This window comes from Psittacula echo, assembly GCF_963264785.1.
Source record: "Psittacula echo genome assembly, chromosome: 3".
Lineage (NCBI taxonomy): Eukaryota > Metazoa > Chordata > Aves > Psittaciformes > Psittacidae > Psittacula > Psittacula echo.
The window spans coordinates 59,852,124-59,877,555 of NC_137736.1; the positions used below are offsets into that span (position 1 = coordinate 59,852,124).

General features: G+C 42.9%; 1 protein-coding gene across 1 annotated transcript in view; it reads right to left on the reverse strand.

Annotated features, from left to right (window-relative positions):
- Positions 1 to 25,432, reverse strand: part of AFF3 (ALF transcription elongation factor 3) — a gene marked incomplete at both ends in the record, with an annotated part of 320,155 nt that overhangs the window by 67,702 nt on the left and 227,021 nt on the right. The window contains 2 exons of the mRNA XM_080612415.1: positions 6,025 to 6,065; positions 20,522 to 20,573. Of these exons, the coding sequence (XP_080468541.1) occupies positions 6,025 to 6,065; positions 20,522 to 20,573 (93 nt within the window). The remainder of the gene's footprint in view (positions 1 to 6,024; positions 6,066 to 20,521; positions 20,574 to 25,432) is intronic.

The window sequence follows — 25,432 nt, forward strand, 5'->3', positions numbered from 1 at the left end:
TAATTCTGCAATTATCCACACACTGATTCCTAAAAGACCTAGCAAGCCAAAGAAGATACATGAGAAATTACCAGTCAGACCTCTCTTTTAGCAGATAGATATTTTTCAAAATGCAAATGTTTCTGGGAACTAGAATTGATCACCTCCCCACAGATATCTTTGGGGAGCAATTGAGGATGCATGGGGTTGCCCATAGTGAGGTGGGAAATATTTGGCTGTTACTTCCTTGAAGAAAAAATATATGATAAGTTTTCTTTTACTTTCACTAAACACCAAAGGAATTTCGGTATTTAGCATCACTAGCTAGGGCTCAGAATTGTTACAATTCCAAGGGACAGCTCTGCTCCACCTCCTCACTCTGCATTGAACACATCCAAATCATGTCTCCAGTGCTATGGTAGAACAATTCTAAACAAACACTAGCAACAGCCAAGATACAGGAAAACATCCAACAGCAAACAAATGAGAGCTACAGATCTTGCTCACAAATTAAATAAAGTGAAATGGAATCCCAGTTTTACAGAGATGTATATTCCTTTTCACTCCAAGCCTTCTACACAGGCTCTTTGTTTTGCTAATTCACAACAGTCTCCAATAATGGAAATAGTATCCTATATGCAATACGTACCATCACTCTTCCTCCCTCAAGTTCTGTAACTAGGAGGGCTGAGAAACTCAAGACCATTTCCAGCAACAGTACCATGCGGGAGGGCTGCAGCTGTGGGACACCAGCATTTCCCAACTGCCACGCTTTCATGTAAGGTGCAATTGATAAATCCATATCCCCTGTTGGAGGTATTCTATTTTTCCTCTCAGAGATAACCCAGGAAGTTTAAGCAATGTGCTAAAGCTGTGAAAGCCATGTGTTTGTTGCTGTGGAAGGGAACACCATGCGTGTATACTCTTCTCCAGCCAACCTTTTGACTCCTGTGGATACCATGATCTCAGTTCCGTCATTCTCTGCTGGGACCCAGATCAGCTGTGCCAAGCCAAGGCTTCCCCTTGGCTGTCACTGATTACACAGACCTGTCACATGAAGCCTTTCCAGCCAGCCAGCCAGCTGAGTCACTCCGCTGATAAGCTGACCAAGTAGCTTCTCATGTGGAGGACTCTCACGGTGTAAAAGGCGATGTTATCAAAAAGATCAGTCCAACACAAACATAAGTGTGTGAGTGACAGAAAGCACATGGGTATTTTTGCTAGCTGCCACTGTACTACTTACTTACTTTAGGGTATCACAAGTTTAACAGCTTCACTTAATCACAGCTCAAGCAGATACTTGAGAACCAGAAATCTTTGGCTCTGTTCACTGAAAGTTTTAAGGCTGCTTGGACAGCTGCCTTCCCTGCTTTAAGTGATCTATTAAAAGTCTAAATTGGCTCTTATTGTTGTCTTAATACATTACAGTCAGTCCCTCCTCAGGCCTCCTAACTCAAATGGTGTATCTCGATGTGACTTTGTCTGAAGGAGAAGAGCCATGCTACAGATCCCACTGGACTAAACATTGATCCTGCACCTTATCACAATATCAGGGAGAGGCACTGGGTTGTCCCAGGCCAACCTTTTCTGTTTGATTTTCCTTGCAGCTCAGTGCTAAGTATGTGCATGCATCCATGAGGAATGGTGCAGCACCACCTCTGCTTGCAAACATCTCTCTCCCCACAGATGTGGGGTTCCACTGCTTCTCATGAACTGCCACTCAGCTCCGCAATCCTATCACCACTCCAGTGGACAAGGGGAAAATTCCTTTGCCCTTTAGGACCTTGAGTGCAACTGGCCAGTTCCATGAGGGTAAAACAGCTCATGCCTGCCACAGCCTGTATTTTGATATCCTAACAGTTATCAGTCATGCACGGACAAGGCTTGGTTACATGGAAATGCAAAGTACTATCCCTTCTTCCCAACAGGAAGGTGGACTGAAGCTCAGACAGGCTGTGTAGCTCATCAACCATCAAAACCAGAGCTTGTCTACACTGCTGTTGTGGTTTAAGCCCAGACAGTAACTCAGAGCCTCACAGGTGCTCTTTCACTGACCTCCCCACCCCCCAGAGGGATAGGGAGGAGAATCAAAAGAATGTAACTCCCATGGGTTGAGATAACAGCAGGCCAGTAACTAAGGTATAACACAAATCACTACTGCTACCATCAATAATAATAATGATATGGGGAATAACAAGGGAAGAGACTACAGCTGCTCACCACCCACCGACAGATACCCAGCCCAACCCGAGCAGTGATCTAGCCCTTCTGGGTAACTGCCCCCAGTTTCTATCCTGGGCATGACGTGCTATGGTATGGAATACCTTTTTGGCTAGTTTGGGTCAGGTGTCCTGTCCCTGCTTCCTCCCAACTTCTTGTGCCCCTCCTCAACGGCAGAGCATGAGAGACTGAAAAGTCCTTGATTGGGGCAAGCACTACTTAGCAACAACTAAAAACATTAGGAGTGTTATCAGCATTGTTCTCAGACTAAAGTCGAAAACACAGCACTGCACCAGCTGCTAAGAAGGAGAAAAATAACTGTTACAGCTGAACCCAGGACAACTGCCAAATGGATGTTAGTGTTGAGACATCTTCTCTACTAACAGCACAAGGTGGTAAATCAAGCAGCTTTATCATAGCCTGCACTTAAAGTTCAGGTCTGGATGACATGTATATATTCCCCAAGTGGTGATGGTAAGCTAGGAAGATGAAGTCTTTACAGGACTCATCAGCTGGGATGGGCAGGCTTGCCAGCACAGCTGTACGGCTGTGGGGATGAGTGGGTTCAGCTCTGCCCCTGCCCTACACACCTGCACTGAGGTTCATACAGGCAGAGCTTAGCAGGGTCTGCCTGCATCCTTCAGCATAAGTACACAGAAAGGAGACTAGATCACAACAGTGAATTAAGCTTGTTTCTTAAGTACCACCCAAGCACTGCAGTGAATGAGATATCTTTCCCCCATTACAACGAGAGAGGAAATTCAGTGGTGGTACAACGCTTTCCTCTAAATGGTCAAAACTCTTCAGCAGACCCACTTGGCCTACACTACAGCACAGAGAAATAAAAGCAGCTAGGGGAATAAAAGTGCCTTAGGACCACAGTAAATCTTTATTTCATGGAAAATCTTATCTTGCACATGAATATGAGCTGCGAGTAAATTTAATGTGTGGATTAAGTACTGTGCGGTCTCCCTCATGGTGGGCTTTTCAGCCTAAAAAGAACAAAAGAATAATAATGAGTGTTGTGTTTGGGTATGATTACAAACAGCTGTAATTTACAGCTGGACATTCTCCATTGCAAATGTATCCAGCAAGCAAATGCTTCTGGGTTAGCGGAACAGGCTGCAAAAAATTAGCTTTTTTAGCCTTAAGGTCAGAGTTCTGGGACCATGGGAATCAATAATAAAATCTATTTAGCTCAGTGGGATTAAACAGGTTTAAGACCTGACTTAACCACACCGCTTACTGTTAAATAACAACAGAACACACTGAATATTTTAGTTATAGACATTTTTCTTCATTTGAAAGCTATTCAGGCAGCGGCTGTGAGAGTCAATTGAAGGTATGCTAGCACTATGCCATTAGAGGTATATGAGTTAAGTCCTTGCTCTTTGTCCCAGAAACTGAGCAATCTGTACAGTTAGACCACTTTGCTGAAGAGCACAATAAAATTAAAACCAAGCTGTGCTGTACAAACACCGAGGGTTTTTCATGAGAGAATGAAAAGCTAATGGAGACAGTGCATCTTTCCTGACAAAATAGTCAGTGCATGTGCAGAGCAACCTGTCTTCTGGAAGCAAAAAAGCTGTTTCAGTCAAGCTTCTGGGTCACTAATCTTTGTGTTTGCACATAAATCTGCTGGGGGTTACTGTGTCATTCTGAAAACAAGACTGAGTGCAATACACTGAAGAAATCAATGGCTACAGGTTTAAAACCTCTTTTTTTCTCTCCCTCTTTCAGTTTAGCTAGCTTACCTTTTAAACAGAATCTGAAAGCAAAAATTGTGACAAGAACTGCTGGAAAATATTGGGAAAAAAAAAGAAGACAAAATTACTGAGAGCTTTATTTAAGCTGCCACCTCCTTTGGTGCTGGGAAGTGCTGGTGTGTGACTGGGAGCTCTTAGCTGCTACAGGGACACAAATAATGAGCAGCAATATCACAGGCATCCTCACTTTAGCCAAGACTAGACAGAAGATGCCATCACAGTGTGGGTTTTCGGACCCCTGCCCTCCCGTTTGCTCGCTGCAGCAAGGTTACAGGAGGCAACCCTGCAGGGTGCACCCGCAGCCGTCCCAGCACCCCTCCAGAGGGTGCCCTGGCAGCCAAAGAGGGGTTTGCAGAGAAGGTGAGAAAGCTGCAGTCCCCACGCCGGCTTTCAGGGGCAGGGAGGGGAACACATGGTCATAAATAATAAATCTGAAGTTTGATGGGCAACATTTAAGCCCTTTTGCCCTGAGGATGAGGGCAGTCTGTGCCCAGCTCCCTCACCAGCCCTGATGAGTTAGGCAGCATCTATCCATCACTGCCCCTTTTCTTTTCTAGGGGAGGCAGCACGCTGCGGGGTTTGGGACTCATTAACTACCTCCAGGGGCACTTCTGAAGGAATGTTCCTCATTCAGCCCCGGGCAAGGATGCTGAGAAAAAACACCCCACATTTCCTTTGGTCACGGTATTGTCCCCACCAAGTGCAAAAGCTGCTTTGCCTCGGGGGCAAGCTGGTACCCCTCCAGGGAGAGGGGCATAATGATGACTCAGACACCTCTTTCATTTTGCATTCGTCCCAGCATATACTTGTGTGCCCTACAACCGTGCCAGCGATTTCACCCACATCCCATACATTTCACTCGGGAATTTTATTCCTTAAGGGGGGAGAAAATTCTAAACAAAACAGTGTTTGTAAACTTAGGGGGGGAGAAAGGTCGATAATTTTGGCGGTCTTAGCTTCCAAGCAGAGAGAAATGTTATTCATCCATGCACAACATATAATTCAGCCTAAGTGACAGGCTCTGCTCTGGAGAAATCCTGGCCTGAGCTGGCTTCCAGAGTCAATTACCACTTATTCCCAGGGAGGCGGGGGGCGGGGGGCCAGGCGGAGCAGAGGGGGCTGCCAACAAGGCATGGGGAAATTTACTCTGTGTCAGCCTGCATGACACAGTACCTCATTTGTGGATAAATGTAAATCTGCTAGTCCTTTTTCACAGGCACTAAAATGTACAGTCTCTCCTCCCCCTTCCCCCCCCCCCCCCCCCGCCGCCCCGTGCCCAAAACTGGAAAAGAAATCAAGACCGTCTTAGAAAGCTACCTTATATTTCAATCAATCCTCTTTCATTGAAGTCATTTAAGGTAAATACCTGTGCAGACCTATGGGCCCAACCATAACATTTACTATGGCCAAAATCCCGAATTCCTCACTTGGGCAAGCTTCCCAATGAAGTTAATGGATTTTTGCTTGAAAAAGACCTGAGTAAAACCTGAACACTGTCTAAGGATTTGGTCCCCTGCTTATCTGCCTGGAGCACTGCTACAGTTCTAGAAAAAGTGAAAAAGAAAATGAATTAAATTCCTCCAGAACACCAATCACTCAAAACTTAGGATTAAAAAAGGGATTGTTTTTGTGTATAAAACGTACAGAGGATCTCATCAAAAAAAGAGTAATTCCCAGGGAAAGGATTTGGAAAAAGTCGAAAGAGAACATCTCAGAATAAATGAAGTACTTATTGCTGAAAAATGAGCTCAGATATATCTCAGCAAACTCTAAAGCTTAGAATTTACTGCATCATTCATGCCCTCTCCAGTAAGTTTCTTATCTCTCGTTTGGTATCACAACAAGGGATTCTGCATACTCTGTATGAAATACAACAAGACTGTGATTTTTGCAGTAATAAACTCTACACATGCATGACAAATCCAAGCATGCAAAATGTTTAACATCTCAGTTCACAGATACTTTGGGGACAAAATCCGATTATGAGTTATATGCCACAATAAATAGGGCTCAACGTTTCATAAAGCAATTTATAGTTCATAAAAATGACAAAATGTACCTGTCAGATAGAACGCGGAGAGCAGATCTCTGTGCTGCCTGCTGGAAGAAAGGGCAGAGATGTTTATTTTATATTCTGACTAGAAAATTACGAGCACAATCAACACTTTAAAAAATGCGTTACACACATTTTTGTCACGTGTCCAAAATGTTAAAGTACGAGCAAAGTAGCAGAGAGTCTATAGTCAAATGGACATTCCAGCCTACTAAATGTAAGAGCACTTTGTTAAGTACACCATAAACTAGAAGATTGTCAAAGCACCGCACGGTATTTGAGGTCTGAACTACTCTATTTAGATGATTTTTTCTGCGGGTCCCTGAAAACTCGGCAGGGTTTCATTCCCTGCCTTCCCGTCTCCCCGCTTCAGCACTCCCACTCCCTTTCCTTTACCATTAGTCTCCTCCCATTCTTCCACAGAAACAAACATCACATATTTTGGTTCCTTTTGCGATGAAGCCCTTAGCTATAATTACAAATTTTGCAAAGCTTGCCAGAGCTGCTGCAGACGTTTCATGAGCGCTGCCATGTTACTCTGCTGGCAACTTTTGACTACACAGTACAGCATTGACCTGTTGCTGGTTTGCTCCTCAGGTTTTGCCTAGTACAACTCTTTGGATGGGGTGGGGAAGCATGGTACTTGTTCTTGTGTTAACCGGCAGGTCTGGGAATAGAAATTGTAGCCTCTCAAGTTTAATAGGACTGCCAAGCCTATCCCTGAGCTAGTTTGCCACTTTATGATTATTATTCTTTCCCCTCCTTCAATCACTTCAAGCGATGTGATTCATGGCTTCAGCACAGCAACCGGCTGCTAAGCAAAGATGAAATCCATAATGGCTTGAAAATCTATTTTAAAGCCTCCATTCCACTTGAAGCTGCCCAGAGCATCCCCTTCCCAGCTGTATCTGTCGAGGCTGTGTCTCACCTGGCACAGAAGTGACACAAAGATAAGCAGTACGGAGAGTCAGTGAAGGGGCAGGGAATTAAACAGAGGTTTTGTCTTTGCAGTTTCCAGTAAATAATGTTTTGAAACCATTCTCCCTGCTGGGGGCTGTATCTCCTATTCCTGAACAAGCTGCATGGCTTGCAGGCATCCTGCTCAGCACCAGAGAGCATGGAGGTAACCCTTCTGGCTAGTCAAAAAGCTGCTGACAGGCTGCAAAGAAAAGCTTGCTAGAAACTGACTTGTGGTTGTAGTTACGGAGCATTTTGCAGAAAGGTGTGAAAAGATCCCCTGAGTGGATCTCTGTAGGTCTGTCAGGAGTGAAGGAATGCTTTGGGAAGAGTCTCTACTTGAAGCAGGAACTTGTGCCTTCTGAGTTCCCTGAGAAGAAGTAATTTGCAATGTATCAGACACCAAATTATAAGAAGACAAGTGGCACAGCTTGCAGGAGGGGTTTACCTTATTGGTGACTTTTACAGCAGGCAGAGAACCTGTTGGAAGGGCTGGGAAATTCCCAGCAGCTCAGTAAGAGTATGCCCACAGCACAGACATGCTGGTTTTAGTGTCAGAAAAATAATATTTGGAGTTTGGTATTTTTTACTTTCTTCAGTAGGTCATCCTGTTTGCATGGTCTTTGGGTAAAATGCCGTCCATGTCACCTCGGCCACTGGTACAGGGCAGGATTTATTTGGAGCAGCCATTCTTCAGTCCAATGGGCTGGCACCATTTTTACTCCCTCCTCTGCAAGGATGAGAGCTCATTATGACAATTTCATCCCACAGAGACCCAAGCCTTAGGTTTAAGAATGTCTTATGGCTTAAATGTCTTCTTTAATGCCCTGGGCCACTGCAGGTTCATATCCTCCCTGCCTAATCACCCTCACTAACAGGAAGCTGTTTCCACGTTGAGTTTCAAGCTGCCCAGCTTTGATGATGAGGCTTGTGCTGTGTTAAGCCTTTGCCTGCAAAACGCCGGAGCCTCCTCTCACTATGAGAGCCCTTTTACATGGCCAAGTTGTTTAGACACCATTCAGGTCACCTCGCCTTTTCTCCTGCCAGGATCTAGGACTAGTATTTCACTCACAGTCAGCCACTACGTGGCAGTGCTGTTAAAGCCACTTCTAATGTTTCCCACTCTTGGCTCAGGCCACCACAAGTGTTCATGTGGTCGTTCAATGCAACAGGTTGGAAAACTGATCCACCTGAAAAACAACGCTTTTCCTTCTTTTTTATTTATTTTCTTTTTCCTTCCTTCCTTCCTTCCTTCCTTCCTTCCTTCCTTCCTTCCTTCCTTCCTTCCTTCCTTCCTTCCTTCCTTCCTTCCTTCCTTCCTTCCTTCCTTCCTTCCCTCCCTTCCTTCCTTCTCTCTCTTCCTTTCTCTCTTTCCCCCCAGGTAATTTGTAACCTGGATCCCTCTTCTGAGCTGCTTCCCCAGGGAGAGGTTGTCGCATTGCAGGATGTGGTGTGAGAATAGGAATGGGATCATGTGGGCTGTATGCAGTGGAGACTTTTGCTGCTGAGATAAGGGTGTGTCCACCTGCAAGGTCACTTTCACCTGACATCACTCTTACTCCATTCTGGGCAGCTGTAGAGCACTCCTGGAGCAACGTACATGGTGGCTGCCATAGCCAGAAGGCTGAAGGAAACAGGCTGCTCTGTAGCCACAGGCCATATGGACCTTACAAGAGACCACAAGAAAGCAAACATGGACTCTGATGACACTAAAAGCCCTCAACATGGGGACATGGGGTATGTATCACTCTTGTATTTCCCCAAAATCCCTCATTTTGAGAGAGAGAAAAGAGCTGGATACTTTTTTTTTCCAGTCTCAATAAAAGGTCCAGGCAGGGGGGAAGAGGACGGGACTCTCATCTTGACCTGTTTAAGGTGCTAACCATGTGGTGTTGGACTGCAGTCTCGATCAGTTTCCATCCTGGTACATCCAGTTGCTGACAACTTTGAAAAGGTGACACCTTATGGGCAAGAAAGTGGGTTCAAATGACAGGCAGGGCAGCAGAGAGAAATGGACAAGTGCATTTCAGTGAGATCATACTTTTTCAATTAGCCTCTCATTTTAAGTTCTTTAATAAATGTCCTTTGCATGGGGCACCTCCGTCTTTGCTTGGTAGTTGCACATTCTGTAAGTGAGGCTATTGATTTCTTTCTTACACTGCTTCAAAATACAGCCACGTCTGACTGCATATTTGTGTGACCCCCTGAGTTAGTAATGGCCTCATTTCCAAATGACGGGGGAATAAGATCCAGTCACAAGTTTATTCTTCCTCCCTGGAGAAACAGATCTATTGCCTGCAATGAAAGGCAGTTAGCAACTATCCGGCAATTTTAATTCTAGCCTATATTGCACCCCTCTCCGGGAGAAAGTGAGCTGTTGTAATTAAAGGTAGTTAGCAGTTCCCTAGCAAGTATAAATACTTGCAACCACTAATTACAGTCTGCTTTCCTGTTCCCCTGCTACAGGACTGGGCTGCTCCACTTCGGGGGAAATATCTGCCCTTGCTTCTCACTAACAGTTTTTTGTGCCCCCATTCAAACTCATTCATGAATACCCATGGAGGGTCATGACCTATTGTTTGAGAAACTCCTGGCTATAGAAACAGCTTTCTGTGATTTATTATGTTTCTAATATGCTGGTGTTATCTATGTAACAACATAAGCAAAAGGGTGGTACTTAGTATCATATACTGCCTGCATGACTATTTTTTTAATAGCTTGATTTTGATTGTGCTATTTAATTTGCATTTTATTTTACATCGTTAACAACTTTACTGAGGCCAACTCATCATCCACCAAGGAAGATGAGAATATGGTTCTACAGCCTTTATTATTTCTGGAAGTAAGTGACTACACTGGTTATAGAAATATGGGATAAGAAATAATTTTAAAGTTTGATATTGCTGACAGAATTTAAAGATCTCTGAGACTTACCACTAAAAAGGGCTTTATGGGAAGCTTAATAGTCTCTTGATAAATTATTGAGTGTGTTCACCAGCAATGAGTATAATCCTGAATTTTCAGTTCATGGAATCAGTGGAGTTACTGATGGAGGAAGGTTCTCCTCAATACAAACACGGATATTGGAGGCCAACTCACCACATAATAACTTTAATGCTGAGTAGGAAGCAGGAAAGGGAAAAAAACAATCATTTAGTTGACTCAGGTACTTGAGCTAGAGAAACCAGCCACAGTAAATGAGATGAATTACTCTGTTTCACTACATCAAGAGTTGGCAAATTACAGGATACCATCTGGTTAGACTTCTTTGACCCCCACCTGAGTTGGTTACAGAAACATTTAGGGCACAGTTTCATTGATCTGCCTATAGTTCATTAATCATTCATGAAAGATTCTAGGTGTACCCCAAGACTACTGGGACAAAGCAAGTTTTCAGCCAGCAGTAATCATGGTCAGGTTCTCAATCTCAAGAGATTGCATCTCCTTTCTCCATCCTTTATTGCAATGAGCCAGAGCCTGGGAACATAATCAGCAGATATTCAGGTTTCAGTGTGTGTTAAATGAGCTACCAAAATTACTTGAAGTGTCACAAGTTGCAATCTGTTGTGGAAGGGAAATCAAAGAGGAAATTAAATACTTTCATTGTAATTGGGACTAAGCAGCGAGCTAGCTCATTGTAATTGGGACTGAGCAGTGAGCAGAACGGGTTGAATACAGCTATTGAGCTGGAGGTACAGGAGCACTAAGAGTGTCCCCAGAAATCCCTCTTATTTTTTTTTTTTTAATCTGTTTGGAAAATAATTGCTTCATAAACTGCTGGGCTTGCAGGCATTTTTGGATTGCAATTGAGACGCAATTGAGAACTACCAAAGAATGTTCTGCTGGGCTCAGAAGAGTGTCTTGGAGGCACTGCAGGCTGACTATGGATGCGTTTTCCTGTACCTCAGCCATGACATGCTTTGGCAAATAAAAGCCAATAAATTTGCCCTTGGCAGATTCAGGCATTTTGCTTTCCATCTTTCCTGTCCTGTGGATTAATCACTGTTATCATGAGAGAGCTCTGTTGCAGCAATTGTATGGAGTTACACAAGTTACACCAGAGACTTCCCTGAGGTGGCACAGGTGTACACAAGGTGAGAATTCGAACCATTTCTTTGGTGACAGTTTAACAACATGTACTACCTGTGCACGACTAAACTGCACTGCTTCCATAGCAGCTTGTTTGTCTTCCTCAGGTGGTAGGTGCTGCCTTGGAACTATGCAGTGAGCCATTTATGCCCTAAGTCAGCATCTCCCATATTAGCAACCACCCAGGCTGCTGGATGCCACCTTGTACTGGACTGCGGTTAGTGAGCTGTAGATGCACTGTTTCCAAGCCAGGGTTAAAGAAAGATGTCATTACTATATACTGCCATTTGGGAACCAGACCAGAGCAAATACTTCTATATGTCTTCTTTCACGTTTCGCTCTTCATACATCTTCCATGTTGATTCTGTTTTAATTTCCTAAGGTCTTGTTTGTCTTTAGATTAAATGCAATTTATTCCTGAACTAGTGAAGCCAGGAAGAAAATTTTGTGAAAGGCGCAGCCTGACTTCATGCCATAACTTGGGCCACAGGACTCTCCAGAGCTTTTCTCCTGCTTCAGATCCGGGAGCTGTTGTGGACCTGGAGCACAACTTGTGGATAATCCACTTATGGTGAACCCAGCTCAGTCCAACCACACGCACGATTTTTCACTTTATGTGTTAAGATGTGAGTTTAGTCCGGCTCTGTTTATAGGCACCTTCTTCTGCTGGAAATTATACCTTTGCCTGTGAGAAAGAGCTGCTTTCTAGCCTCTCAGCTCCTCTCCCTGTGCAGGTGTTTATAGACTGTGATCCAGCCAGTCACCAGCACAGCTTCTGACAGGCTCAGTTCATCGGGTGGATATCTTTCACCCTAAGGCATGTTTTCCAAATGTGTTAGGCATCCTTCACCTTCGTCTTGAAAACCTCTTCAGTTTTCAGTGTTCTCCTTGAAGAGTGTAGAGCTGCAGTGTTGCAATGGTGCTCTCATGAGGGCTCAAAACAGAAGTAATGAAACCCTCTCGCATCTACAGACATGCCCTGTTTAAATGCCTGTGAGTGTCTTGTGGCCACAAGAAGTTGCCCGAGGAGCTCAGGTCAGAGAATTTGTCACAGATGATTCCTAAAGTGCCTTCTCTCACTGCATTATTCTGTACTCACTGTTTCTAGGGGCTTTGTTTGAGGATTGCCTTCCAGAGTGGCTGTCTGAGGGATTTAGAATCACTTGTAAAGTGCAGCTTGAGTGTTTCTCTGTAAATTTGCACTATAAATGTATGAATCTGATTTTCACCGTCCAGTTGGTATTTATTTAAAATTTACAGGCTGTAAGACTTGAAAGGGTCTCCCTTCCTTCCCCTCTTGGAGTTGGTTATCATCAGAGCCACATCTTTTGAGAAACTATAAAACTCTTTCTGGATTTCATGATTTCTCCAGGCCTTTCAACACCTCAGTATTCATTTTTCACCCTGGAGTTTTATTATTGTACTTCTGGCGTACATTGTTCTTTCTCCTCTGCTTTGCCTATTAATCCTTATTAATCTTCAGGAGCAGCACAGCCTAGTGACTTGAACATGGCACCTGCGAGTGAAAGACTCAAGTGCTAATCCTGGCTTTGTAACTGACTTGCCATGTGGCTTCAAACAAGCCACATCTCAGTCTCAGTCTCCCTGTCAGTTCTACAGAGATAATAATTCTTGCTTAGCTCTACCTAAATACCTCTCAGGGGCATTGTATTAAGTAGTTAATACTTGTTAAGTGATTTGGATCTCCAAATTACTGTATAATCAGCATGGGTATTAACCATACAGAGAATTTTATAGATCTGTAAATGTTGAGTCTTCTGTCCTGCATCTGTTCAGATTTTTCCTGCAGTCTGGCCCCAACAGTCACGCAGAGTTTCAACACAGATGAGTTAACTTTCATCTTTTTCAGTGGAGATGAGCAGAAGCAAAATCCGTGGCACTTAACATTAATAAAATGGTTACTTTCCAATGACACTGGAGAAAGGTCTCAGTCATTGCAAGCAAGGCTGGGGTCACCTCCTCTGTCTCCAAGGAAGTAGCCTCCTTATTCAAGAAAAGGTAACTTGATTACAGGGCTGCTTACAAAATTTTCAGTGTTGTGCCACAGGCTTTACAAGACTTATTGGGAAGGCAAAAGGCTCTGAACTTAAAGTAAAATTGTCCCCAAATCCTGTATATGTGAAAATAGGGGAAATACAAGTCTAAATTCCCCAAATAGTGGTAAGTCTGCCTAGGGAGGTGCTATGTTGACTATGATGATTTTGCTACTACACAAGTGTCTGCTTCGACTGTGCTAGGAAATACAAAAGAAGACGGGGATAACATCCTAGGCTGATTGAAATCAGTGGCTAAACTCCTGCTGACTTCAGAGGAAAGAGATTTCATCCTAGGTGAAGGAGAAATTGTAGCAATGGTTTCACAGTTCGTATTTCTTAAACGCTAGTTTTGATGGATTGGCTGCTGGCTCTTTTCCTTATTTCTCATCATGTTCTAATACAGTTGCTATTTCCTTTATAAAGCCCTCCCCCCCCCCCCCAATTTCTTTTCTTCATTAATTTCCTTTCTTATTCCCTAATCCCTTTCCCTTTTCATGTTCCTTTCGTTTCCTGACATGCTCTCAGCTGCCTCTTTCTCTGTTTCTGCTGTCATCCATCTCTATGCACAACATCTCCTTCACACAGCTTTTCATGCTGACACCACACCAGCCCGAGCTGAACTGCCAAGGGGAGAAGAGTGAGCTTGATCTTCTGCCTTGCAGAGAGCAACAGGCAGCTCCTAGAGAGCCTGGGAGTCTGTGTTTGTGTGTGTGCAAACGTGTGAGAGATACACAAGAGGGGTATGTTCTCTTCTTACAGCTTCTAATAGCTGCAATGTTACAAATGACAGTAATTTGTGCTCTAAATTATTTGTGACTCCTGGTTATTTAACTGTTCTCTTACAGGCACACTGGAATGAATTTTCCTGAAGGCAAAAAGACTCATTGTGGCCACACGAGTGGGGTGGAGGCTCAGGCACAGTGTCTGGCTTCAGTGAGGGCGCTCTGCAGCTGGAGCAGAGGTGCATGGGCTGAAGGGTTCACGACAGACAGGGACAAGGGAACGCCAGCCTGGAGATATGGAACCTAATCCTTCTTTATGCCCCAAATTAGCCAACACTGGTGAATTGACTGCACTGGGATATGTTCCCATGACAGTCAAAGCAGACATTCATACAGTAATTCCAGTTCACAAGGGGAAAAAAAATACTAATCAAAGATTTCAATAAGATGGGGTTAAGGAAGTTATAGCAATAAAAACTGTTAGGCTTGGAAAAAGGTGATACGAGTGGAAAAAGGCAGGCTTTGGAGATTTACTAGAGCTAAAGCTTAGCTTAGTCCCAGCATCCATCTGAAGAGACAAGGAAGATGCACTTGTACTTCAATGTTATTTTCCAGACTATTTTTAGAGGTTTGCTATTCAGGAACATGGGGATCAGAGTGCCGTGTTTGAATTTCCCCACATTTTGTGCATGTCCAACAGCCAAGCTGATCTCTAACCTTTTTCACTGTCATTCATGGTGGTGGCATTCAAATTTAGACCTTGATCTCCCTGCCAGACATTGAATCTGATTTTGTAAGATAGGCAGTGATGTGAGCCAAGTTTGGCAGGACAAGACTGAGCTCTTATTTTGTTTCATCTGACAGTTTCAGTGAGGCAATCTTGGTCTTCTTGCATGCCTTGTGGAAGTGCAAATTTAGATGTCACAGAGATTTTAAAATCAGAGCTGGCAAACCACAACAAAAGCTTGACTCAGCTGGCTTAAATCTTACTCTGGATTTTAGTTAAGTTGAATACCAAAAGGATTGCTTCTTTAATACACGGGAAATAATAGACTCAGCCTGAGTTAAGTAAGGCGGTTACAGTGGCTATTCCTCCAGTCTAAAAATGCACTCATGTTATAGAGACACAGGGCTAAGCAGAGCATTTGGATTAAGTACAAAACCACCTGAGGTTCCAGCCATTCTTTAACCCAAAACTTAATTTTTCCACTTCTGCTTATCTCTGCTTTGTGCAGTTTTGATTGCAGTCAGACTTCACGTGGCCAGGCTTCATGAAATAAGTTTACTATGCTCAGCAGAGTGAGAAACTTCTCATCAGAAAGATTTTTCTTTTTCTCTCCAAGTTTATCAGGGTATTTTTTGAGAGAGAAATTAATTTGTGGGCTTTGTGGTTTTTTTTCAGGGCTGAGTGTTCTCATCTCCTTTTTCATTCATTTTTCCTTCTGATCAAGCATGAAGCATCACGTATTGCGCTGATGAAGAGGTGAATAAAAGGGGGCACAACATGAAAATTACTTAATGTGGCTAAAATATTTGGACACAGCATATGTGAATGCAATTAGCACTGCCTAAAAATAGTTCTCATGATCAACAGGGCTATGCAACGGAGAGTTATAATTTGCCCAATATAAATTTTCTCTCTAGATGTACATGACTCTGCTCTCTGCTTGGCTGATCTTTGACTTCAAAAAGCACTGTCCTAACAGAGGAGGTCTTCTGCAAAGAAAGCTCATAGCCACTTTGCCCCTTTTTCAATTTACTTCAAAATTCATTACAGATGGATTCAGATTAGCTGGAATATTCTGCATTTCATATGCTGAAGTAGTGCTTATAGCGCCTCTGCTAGAAATTATTCCTTCTGGAAGAAGGTGGATGCATGACCATTCATTTCAGGATAATTTATATCTTTTTATTTGTTGTCAGTCCATATCCAAAAGTAAGAGGGAAAAGTCCTACACCTTATTAAAACGATTGTCTTTACATACATCCTTTCCCACTTGTTTCTGGCTATCATTGAGGAAACAAAACATGATTTTATGACTAAAAAAATGAAATAATTTCCTAATGCTATTTACTTAGGGACCTGGCCACACTGCCATTTGCTATGTAGATGAACTTTTGTTCTGTTGCAACAGTGGGGTGGATTTGGCTGGACATTGCAGAGAGTCCTGCCAGAAATATGCATTTCCAGTGCTGAGCCATGGCATCCCTAAGCACATACACGATGGGAAGGAAACATAACACATCTATGGAGGTATGTTTATAACTCGAATTGTCATCAAATTTTCTATCTCAGCGATGGAGCATGCACAGGTCCCCCAGGGCCAGCAGCCCACCCTGGCAGTCCCCAGGTTGCTATGAGTGGGTGGCAGCCCCAGGACCCCTGGGAAGACACAGGCTGGGTGGGCTGCTGTCACCCTGTGGAACTTTGGGTGGTGAGCCAGACCAGGACGCTGAGACTATTATTTTATCACACTGAAGCTGTTCCTAGTGAACTTTCTCGAGGCTGTTCTTCCCCCAGGGTCGCCTGTGAAGGGACATGGCTTTCTGTTTGTCTTGGCTTGCCTGCAGAGGGACTGGTTTCACTCACACCACTCAGACCCTGCAGGGCCAGCCCGTCCCTGTCCCTTCTTAAGGCAGGCAGCCACTTGCAGGCAAACGCTGCCTTCCCTCTTCCTTTGGTGCAGGGCGCATGAGCAAAATTAATGAACCCAAGGGGACTGTTCACTGTCTCCCCGTGCACTGTGCATGGAGGGTGTCTTCAACCCCTGCATTTACCTACTGCTGCAGGGAGATAGTCATACAATTATTTAGAACAAACAAAAAGTATTAAAGTTGGGACTTTCTTTTCAAGATACAGCAGGGTCTGGAGTGCAGAGCCATGTCCCTGAGAGTGCGTTCTTATTGCTTCTTCAACTTCTGTTTATACAATTTTACAAAAATTTTGGCAGGAATCAAGAGCACATACCAGGGTGTTGGCTTTTATGAATCCCATGGGATGTGAAAGTCAAGCTGACTCGATGAACTTTGGTTACATATTCCAGACAAGCACAATGACTCTATTTATTCAGACTTGGCAGCCAGAATGTAGATTGACTCTGTGGGTAATAAATTTTCACAGCCACAAAACTTCAGTGGCAACCAACCTGATCCCGCACAGAAAAAATGCGTACAAGGAAGCAGACTTGGGTTGCAAAAATATGTTAGATTATTATTCCATGTATGCCTACCAGTCAGTTAATTTATTTGGCTATTGATTGACATGAATTGCACAAATGATGCCAAGGATCTTTTTCTCCTTAAAAGAACTACTTTCTATTACAAAATTTTCATGTTGTAAAAGGACAAGTAGGGGGGTAAAAAGAGAATTGATCATATTACAATTGACAATCTCCTTTTAATATTTCACCCAAGGCTGATTTAAGTTATCCAGTGACCTCTACAGAGAAGAGCAGGGTATTAAAATGGGGACTGTTTCATGTGCTATGCCACACTTCAAGGAACCAAAAGGCAATAACCACTACACTTCAGTACTCCGAACAATCTTAAGTACAATTTTGACATCTTCATGCTACAAAGCTTCAGATGCTTTCTGGGAGAGACGATGATGAAAATATTACTCTATGTGTTATAAATCAAAATGAATTGGCTCTTTAACTTGCAGATTTGTGTTAACTACCTTGGTATCTGTTAATTGCATGCTCTGCAGATATTGATTGGGGATTAAAAAGTACATTTTCTTCAATCTGTATGATGTAAAATATGCCAACAGGAAATTTTTCTTCTGCATATTTGATCTTATGATCACTGCCTGTAAAATTGAAACGATGAGTTTAAATGGATAAACTATGCTCATTAAAGAAGAAAAATACAGTTATGTAATTAAAATTAAGAGACTAATATGTGTGGATAATGTAATTACTGTGGGCACACACACACTCAGCTCAAACCCAGCCTGTTTTGCCTCTCCTGGATCTGTGAATCTCACTACCTTAATTGTCAGTGTGGAGGGAAGGGATGGGAATGCCTTGTGCGCTGTGGTCCCAGAGCTCTTAATCATGCCTCTGTCTTGCATCTGGCCTTCATCTATGGCTCACATTCCCTGGGTCAGTTACAGCCCTCCAGATTCCAGCTCTGAAAGCACAGAGGCACCTGTCCCCCTTTGCACCACTTCAGAAACTTTCCTGTTGCTGCTTGGTAATTTCCAACAGGAAAACAAAATTTCCTCCAAACTTTTCAGACTCTTTCCCCTAGAATTCCCAGTTCAGAAATTAGCAAAATGAAAAGTTTTGCAGTTCTCATACAGATCACCTTCAGCTCTTTGAGAGATTGGATTACCTAAATGAGTTTGATTGCTCAAAGGTCAGTTAATTACATAAGAAATATCTAGGAATCACTCATGTACTGTTCCTGTCCCTTCATCTTTGGTTTCTTTCTTTCCTGTTCTCAAGCTTAGGAAGAGATCTGAGATTAGAGAGCCTCTGAATTCAGAAGTAAAATGACATGGGTTCTCCCACTGATATTTAGCACAGGTCCATGTTATAATCTGTGCATTTATTGGCAGAGAGGACCTGTGTTATTCTGTTTTTGGGACCTATTTCCTACTAGGAAGATGGAAATATAGTGTTTTGTTTATCCAGCAGGCATATTTATTTAGGATTGCTTGTTAGGCAAACCTTCCCATCTCAGCTGAGGTTCTACAAAGCATTTCATACAGCAGGAGCCAGCCTGTGCTTCCAGGAGATTTTTATCTGTGCAGTCAAGGTAGAAAATAAAGTGACTAGGAACAGGGACCAAATCACAAAGTAATTGCCGATGGTTGATCAGGCTAGGACCTGTGATGATTAGAAGTGAGTAATGGGATCTCAGCTCTGCTCTTTGCTGCGCGTGTAGCAAACTCTGTCTTGGCTCTGCTAAGCTTGTTTGAGCACTGGGGTGAAAGACTGAGGCTATATCAGCTGTACTTTAAAACTGCTGACTCAGTGAAGACCTTGCATAGCACACATAATACTGAACAAGTCAAGTGCATGAAAGATGTTAACAGTTGTAAGTGCTAACACTAAACTGAAGGTACCACGTGTGTATGCCCAACCATAAGCCCTTTTCCATGATCCCTTCTCCACTTAAACCTACTAATGTTATTTTATCTCCCACATGATAAACATTTTCACATGTTGTTTTCTGCCTGCTATGAAGCAAACCTGAGTTTCAGCTCTCTGGCTCTGCCAGACTGTTTCATACTCGCATCCATCTCCTTTCCAACCTGAAGGACAAGCCATCTCTCCTGATCCCTAGCTCCTCCCTTTTGGTGTGCTATTGCTATTCTTCAGACATCCTTTCTGTCCCTCACTTTAGTTTGCCCTACGCTGTCTATGCACTCTATTTTAAACTATCTAGACAAGCAGGAAGAGTAATTAAATGTGAAGCATCTCAGGATGAAATACATTAAACAAAAAGAAATTGTATAAATATGTAAATAATTGTATTTATGTCCTGAATCTTCTTAACACCAAGAATCTTTGCTCAGAATAGATGAAATAATGGTGTAGTATAAATATTAAAAGGTTTTGATTTACCTGTTGTTTGGAATATATTGTAAAATAGAGACTTCTAATAACAAGAGTTAAAGAAAACCCTGGAAGAGCTTCATGCCTACATACCTAGAATTATTTGTCTAAGATCCTGAATTTCAGAAGGCTAGATAGCTCCAGTGACCCCTCACTGAAATAATCATATTTAAAACCCTGTTACATCCAAGTCTGGATCCCTCTGTGAGATGCAACCAGGGGCAGTACTTCCTTCATATGCTCTGTTGAAACCACAGGACATGCATTTCAGTGCAAGAGAAAGGGAAGAGGCTACTTCCCTCTCATCCCCAACCCAATCACCTCTGACAGTACTCTGAAAAGAAGAGAGTATGGCATAACTCTGCTTGGAAATGAGGCACTCAGCTGGCCATTGGAGAGTCAAGGTCCAGCTCTATTCTAGTGAGATCGTAGTATTTAGAAAAAAAACATTGGGAGACACCTTCCCTCAGCAACAAACCCAGATCTCTCAACACACGGAATATTTGGCTGACATATCTGCTCCCAGCCAAGTAGTTTGGTGTCATTAAAACCCAGGCAAGTGCCCTAATTGCTGTGTTATGGAGTGAATCAAATGCACAGCTAAGGCTTTCTCTCAGCTGTCTTCAGCTTTCTCAGCACACATGGGCCACACAGAGACAGGACTGAAGAAGCTCAGGGGAGAGGTGAGGACTGGGGGGATGCTGGCAAGGCTCTAGGCAGGTAAGAGGAAAGTAGCCCAGCTGCTAATCCTTGGGGCCAGCTCATGACTGTAAAGTCTGGCCTGAACCCTTAACCCAGAATTCATGATTCTCCCTTCCTTGGCTGCTCTTTAGAACAAAACGAAATCAAATCAGGAGGAGGCTGATACAAAAACCTTCTGGGTCACATCAAGGTAATAAATCAAGAGCACTGCAGACTGTTCCCCACCAATCCAGCAGTTAGCACACATGGGCTGGCGCTGAGCAGCAACATCTGTTACTCCAGTTACAGTACTGCCATGTATTTTGATAACCTTTATGTATGTTTTGAAAAGCATTAGCAAAATATTTGCAGTAGCTCAGTTTCCACATGAAACATGCTACAAGTGACATGTTAGTTGAATGGCTCTTACCTGGTCATTCTCTTCTTCATCGCTGCTTAACTTGAGGTCATCTTCTAGCATTCTGGAAAGCAAGCAGTAGAATAAATTATAATTTGCCAAAATGCTTCAGATTTGATGTTTACCTCTGGGCTACTGTAAACACTTAATAATTTAAAGAAAAAGAAAATATATTTTATCCCAGAAACTGTAGCTGTGATACTTCATAATTTTTTCTTATCCAGTTGCTATCAACCAACTTCTTAATTCATTTCCTACTATTACTGCCCAAGGGAAAATGTTTACTAGAGTAATAATGGATTTTGCAAAGATTCTTGTTATTACAATCACTGAAAAACAATTTTTATATGCTAAAAATAATATTTTTGATGCTGACAGGTCAGTAGTCTCTGAAAGGAAAATTTTGCTCCTTTTGGCTTTCAGCTTACAAAACAGAAGTAGATATTTACACTGGCAGTACTGCAGCTCAAAATAGGATTCAATGATGTTTCCCAAAGGCCATTTTTACTTTATTGCATGTTTGATGTAAAATTGACGTTGACTGAAACAATTAAAACTAAAATATATTGTCTCAGTGCACAGAAGAATCCACAAGGATTTCACTGTCACATAAACGTAAAAAATAAGGCTTCTTCCCTAATGGGGATTTCATCCTCCCTTCCCATATCCTTTCCTCAACTTGCTTAAACTGGCTCACAAGAAAGAGGAGTTTGTTTTCACCTCCAGGCTTTCTTTTTTTACAAGCTGGGGTTAAGTAACCAGCAGTGAAAGGAGTTGAAGAGGTGGAAAGATTTCCCCCAGAGCTCAAAAGGTCTTCAAGAATGGCACCTATTTTTAAAAAACGCCTCTGTAGTAGTAGTAATATTTCAGAAAGTTGCTATTTTTTCTTGCTTTGTGGGAAAAGAGAATCTGCAATTTCATCTTGACTCCAGCAGAAAGCTTGGTGAGCAACTCAAACATATCCTATGACGTGGGTGGTCCCTGGAGTGTAAATATCTCAGGAAGACATATGTAGTAATTTCAAACCACCTCCTTGCACTTGTGCCTAGGTCTTCCAAGAGTATGCCTGAAAAGCGTGACACTTACATGGGTTACACGGTGTGCTGTGTCTTAAAAGAGCACAGAGTGTAACCATCCTCTCTTCAGCTCCTCACTATACGCACAGTGCCTGCCTGTTGCTGCCATCACAGCTGCTTCCCTGTTTCCCCGCAGCACCTTTTGGGGAATGTAGGTGTGTAGGAACAGGATTTGAGGTCAGAGCAGAAATTCCCACTAGTTCATCTCTTAAAGACTCTTGTCTTGCTATTCCCCCACATTTCCTTCTACTTGTGCCAAGATTTTTCCTCTGTAAAACAAACATATCGCATTGCAATGCAGACACCTCAAATATATAAGACACCCATTGAGTTAGGGGAACTTAACAATCTCAAAGCAAGACTTGCTCATGTTTTATCTGGAAATATGTCCACAGGCAGGAAAAAGCTTTCTCTGTCATCTCCCGAGTCAGCAAAAACTCAGCGGCTCTATCAATGCAGCCACCATCCAAGCTAACAAGCCCTGCTGAGAAGTGAGCAAATGGGACAGGTATGAATGACAGGATATAACTCCTAGGAGCTAAAATATGTCAGAGAAGCAAAGCTTCCTGTAAACACTGCAAGATCCGCATTGGCTTTGGATCCCAGGGAGCCAAACAATCTTACAATTGCTCAAACTGAAAAAGTTTGATCTGTTCAGGGCATCCCTGAGAAAATAGTGCTTGAAAATAGAAATCTCAGATCTGGAACTGGCCACTACATGATTAAATGTGATGAAATCTGCCCTCATTGTGATTCAGGCAGAGAGAGATGGTCTATCAACCTCTCCTTGCTTGCATGTTTTAGCCTGTCTTTATTTTTCCTGTCTGTTTCTCATTTCAGAAGCACTGCTCTCCAAGAAAAGCACTGCCTGCCTGGGGCTCATGGCCCCTTTTGGAACTACCGTCAGAGTACAGACTATCTCCTAATGCTGGGGATAGGAAAAAGCAGGTCATGATAAAATGCTTGCTTGCTTGCTTTTTTTCCTTTGAGTGGGATCTGGCCTGCTTGATCCATGTATTTGTCGTAAGGATCAGGCATCAGGTTAAGACAGCTTGCCAGTGTAGAGGTCTACCTTGTAAAGTTGGGAGCTGTGCAGGGGTAGCCTCCACGCCTAAAAGTCTTCCTGATTTCATTGTCAGCTTAGGCCCTGAGCCCTGATCTACAAAGCTACAGCCAGAGCAGGACACACTGCCGCTGATGGCTTCAGCTTCACCTGCCAGCAGTCCTGGACTAGGAGACTCACTGAACACTAGGCAGCTCTCACAGCCCAGGCTGAAACGTGGCCTGGGTGACAAGGGGGTATTTGTGTTATAGGGACTCCAGTTTGCAGTAAGCTAGATCAGCTTTAAGTCTGGATGCTTTTGAGGAATGCTTCTCCTCAACAACTCATTTCCACCATCACAAGGATGATTAAAAAAATAAGTCCGTATCTAGACCAGCAGACCCCACTTGAAAATAGGCAAAAGAGAAGAAAAACACTTTAAGCTAAAGAGAGGCATTACATTAATTTGTAATTTATCTGAGAAGCACTTTGGCACAGATTCAGCACAGAAGGAGCTTTGGTACACCCTATGTTAGCACAGAACTTCAGGTCATATTTAAATCAACCAATGTTCGGGATGGAATTTCTTTACATATTCTGGCAAACTGGTACAAGGATGAACAGATGTACACATACATAAGGGCATGTGCAAATACAGCCTTTTCAACACAGCCTATCTATAGCTATTTTCTTAACACCTTTTTCAGAATATGCAAAATTGTAAGTAAGTGACATCATTCATGGGCTTTAGGTTTTTTTGGAATGGACTTGGCTTTGATGTGCTTGGGCACTGGTAAGAAGATAAGTAAATATAACTTTGTAAACAAAAGCTAGAAAAAGGAAATGGTACTTGATGCAGCTCTGAAAAGCACACACTGCCACATAAGGGCTTCTGCACTTGAAAAGAGCACATACGGTCAGGCAGTCACTTTGCAGAACCTAATTACACATTTTTAGTGAAGTCTCCGCGAGGTTGCGGAGGCAGTGAGGGGTGGGATGCTTGGATGGGACCGCTCACTGAACTCTAATTAATGCATTTGTTCCTTTCTCTGCAAAGAACATGAGAGGTAGAGACAAAATGGAAGGAAATGAAGATGAGTTTGGGATATTGAGAAATGCCTCAGCAAGCCACCTGGTTTCCTTCTCCAGTAGCCAATTAAGGGGTTGCAGCCTGGGGTGCTGGGCCACTTATTTACAATGGGAAAGGAAGAGGGTGAGGGGTTACAAGTCTTCTGGAGGGCATTGATATCCAACATCTGCCAATTTCAATGTGACTGAATGTCCAAATCTCCTACATAGCTCATCAGAAAGCCTGACCTGTTTTATGTGGGGGCTGCTCACTGTATTTGTACAGCAGGCTACTGAGGTGGGGTGACCATGGGGGGCATTGAAGAGTGGCCCTGCTCACCCCAACATGTCACACATCTGGAAGATGCTCCTGGTCAAAAGTACCCAGGGTTTTGGAAGGGAGGGTATTACAGGCTTCCCAGGAACTACCTTGCTCAAAGGGAATGGTCAGGTTGAGACTTGCAACTTCACTCTTTCATCTGTCTTTCTTTTTTCCTGATTTGTTCTTCCTGGAAAGTCAAGTCCCAAGCAAGGATCATGTACAGCACCCACCAAAGTCCAGGGGATAGCAAGAAGACGTGTAGTTTCCCCTCTGGGAAGCAACATCAGCTTTCAAGGGTGAGGGTAGGGCTAGGGCTCAGATCAAAGATTTTGGGATTTGAAAGAGCTGCAGGAGAAGGAGCTACTGGGTAAGGGTTGTGGATTTGGATGTGGATTGTGGATGGCATGGTGTCTAGCGGAGATGGTCTTCAATAGCCAGTTGGGAATCAGTTGCAACTTTTAATATCTGGAGCCAGTCTGAGACCCTTCCAGCTTGGCCCTACCGATTTTTATACAGGATGAAGACACAGACCCACAAATCTTCACAGGTGGTGGTGCACATGAAAGAAGCAACAGACTTAACACCTTGCTTTTTACTTTAACCTCTGGTACGTTTCACATTCCTTGGTCTAATGAATTCTATCCTCCTTCTCCCCTTTCCCAGCAAATTCCCCCCTGCATTACTTACAGAGGCATAAAACTTTCAAAAAAATGCCTCTGTGGTTTTGTTTTGTGATTAGAGAGATTCTCTTCTGGCAAATAAATCAAATGACAAGAGAAGAAGCCCTGAAGATTTTCAAGAGAGGTTATGAAAATGAGGGAGAAACCCCTCCTCGCATCCCTCTGGTGGTCTAAGCTACTATATGAGATATGGTCTTCATGATAATTTTGATAATTAAAATGAAAAAAAATTCGAGATGGGAAAGAAGGAAATATTGATAGTAATTAACTCATTAACACTAGTGCTTTAGGAGAGAATATGGCAATGGTTTGCAAGCCCGGGGCGCAAATATATGTATGTTGCAATTGTCATTTAAATAAATTCAGAAGTCACCATCTTTGCAATTTGTGAAAGATCTCATGAATGTGTTAATCTGATCAAGTATATTGTTCTATTTTAATGCTAGGCAGCATCTCAATCAGAATACTATGTTTGTTACGGACTTTTGTAATTTCTGCTCATTATGTAGGAAAGGAACTTCAGTAGTGGAAAAATGCTTTGATTTTAGTTGAAGAGGAACCCTACAAAGCAAAGAGTTGTGATGAAATATGAAAATCAGATAACTAAGCGTTCTTTCGAGTTTATGCCACCACAATGTTTCACTTGGTTTTGGTGAATGAGACTAGTTTTGGAAAATGATCTTATTTTTTAATGGACAATATTGACATTTTATTTTCCTTCCCATAAATGCACAG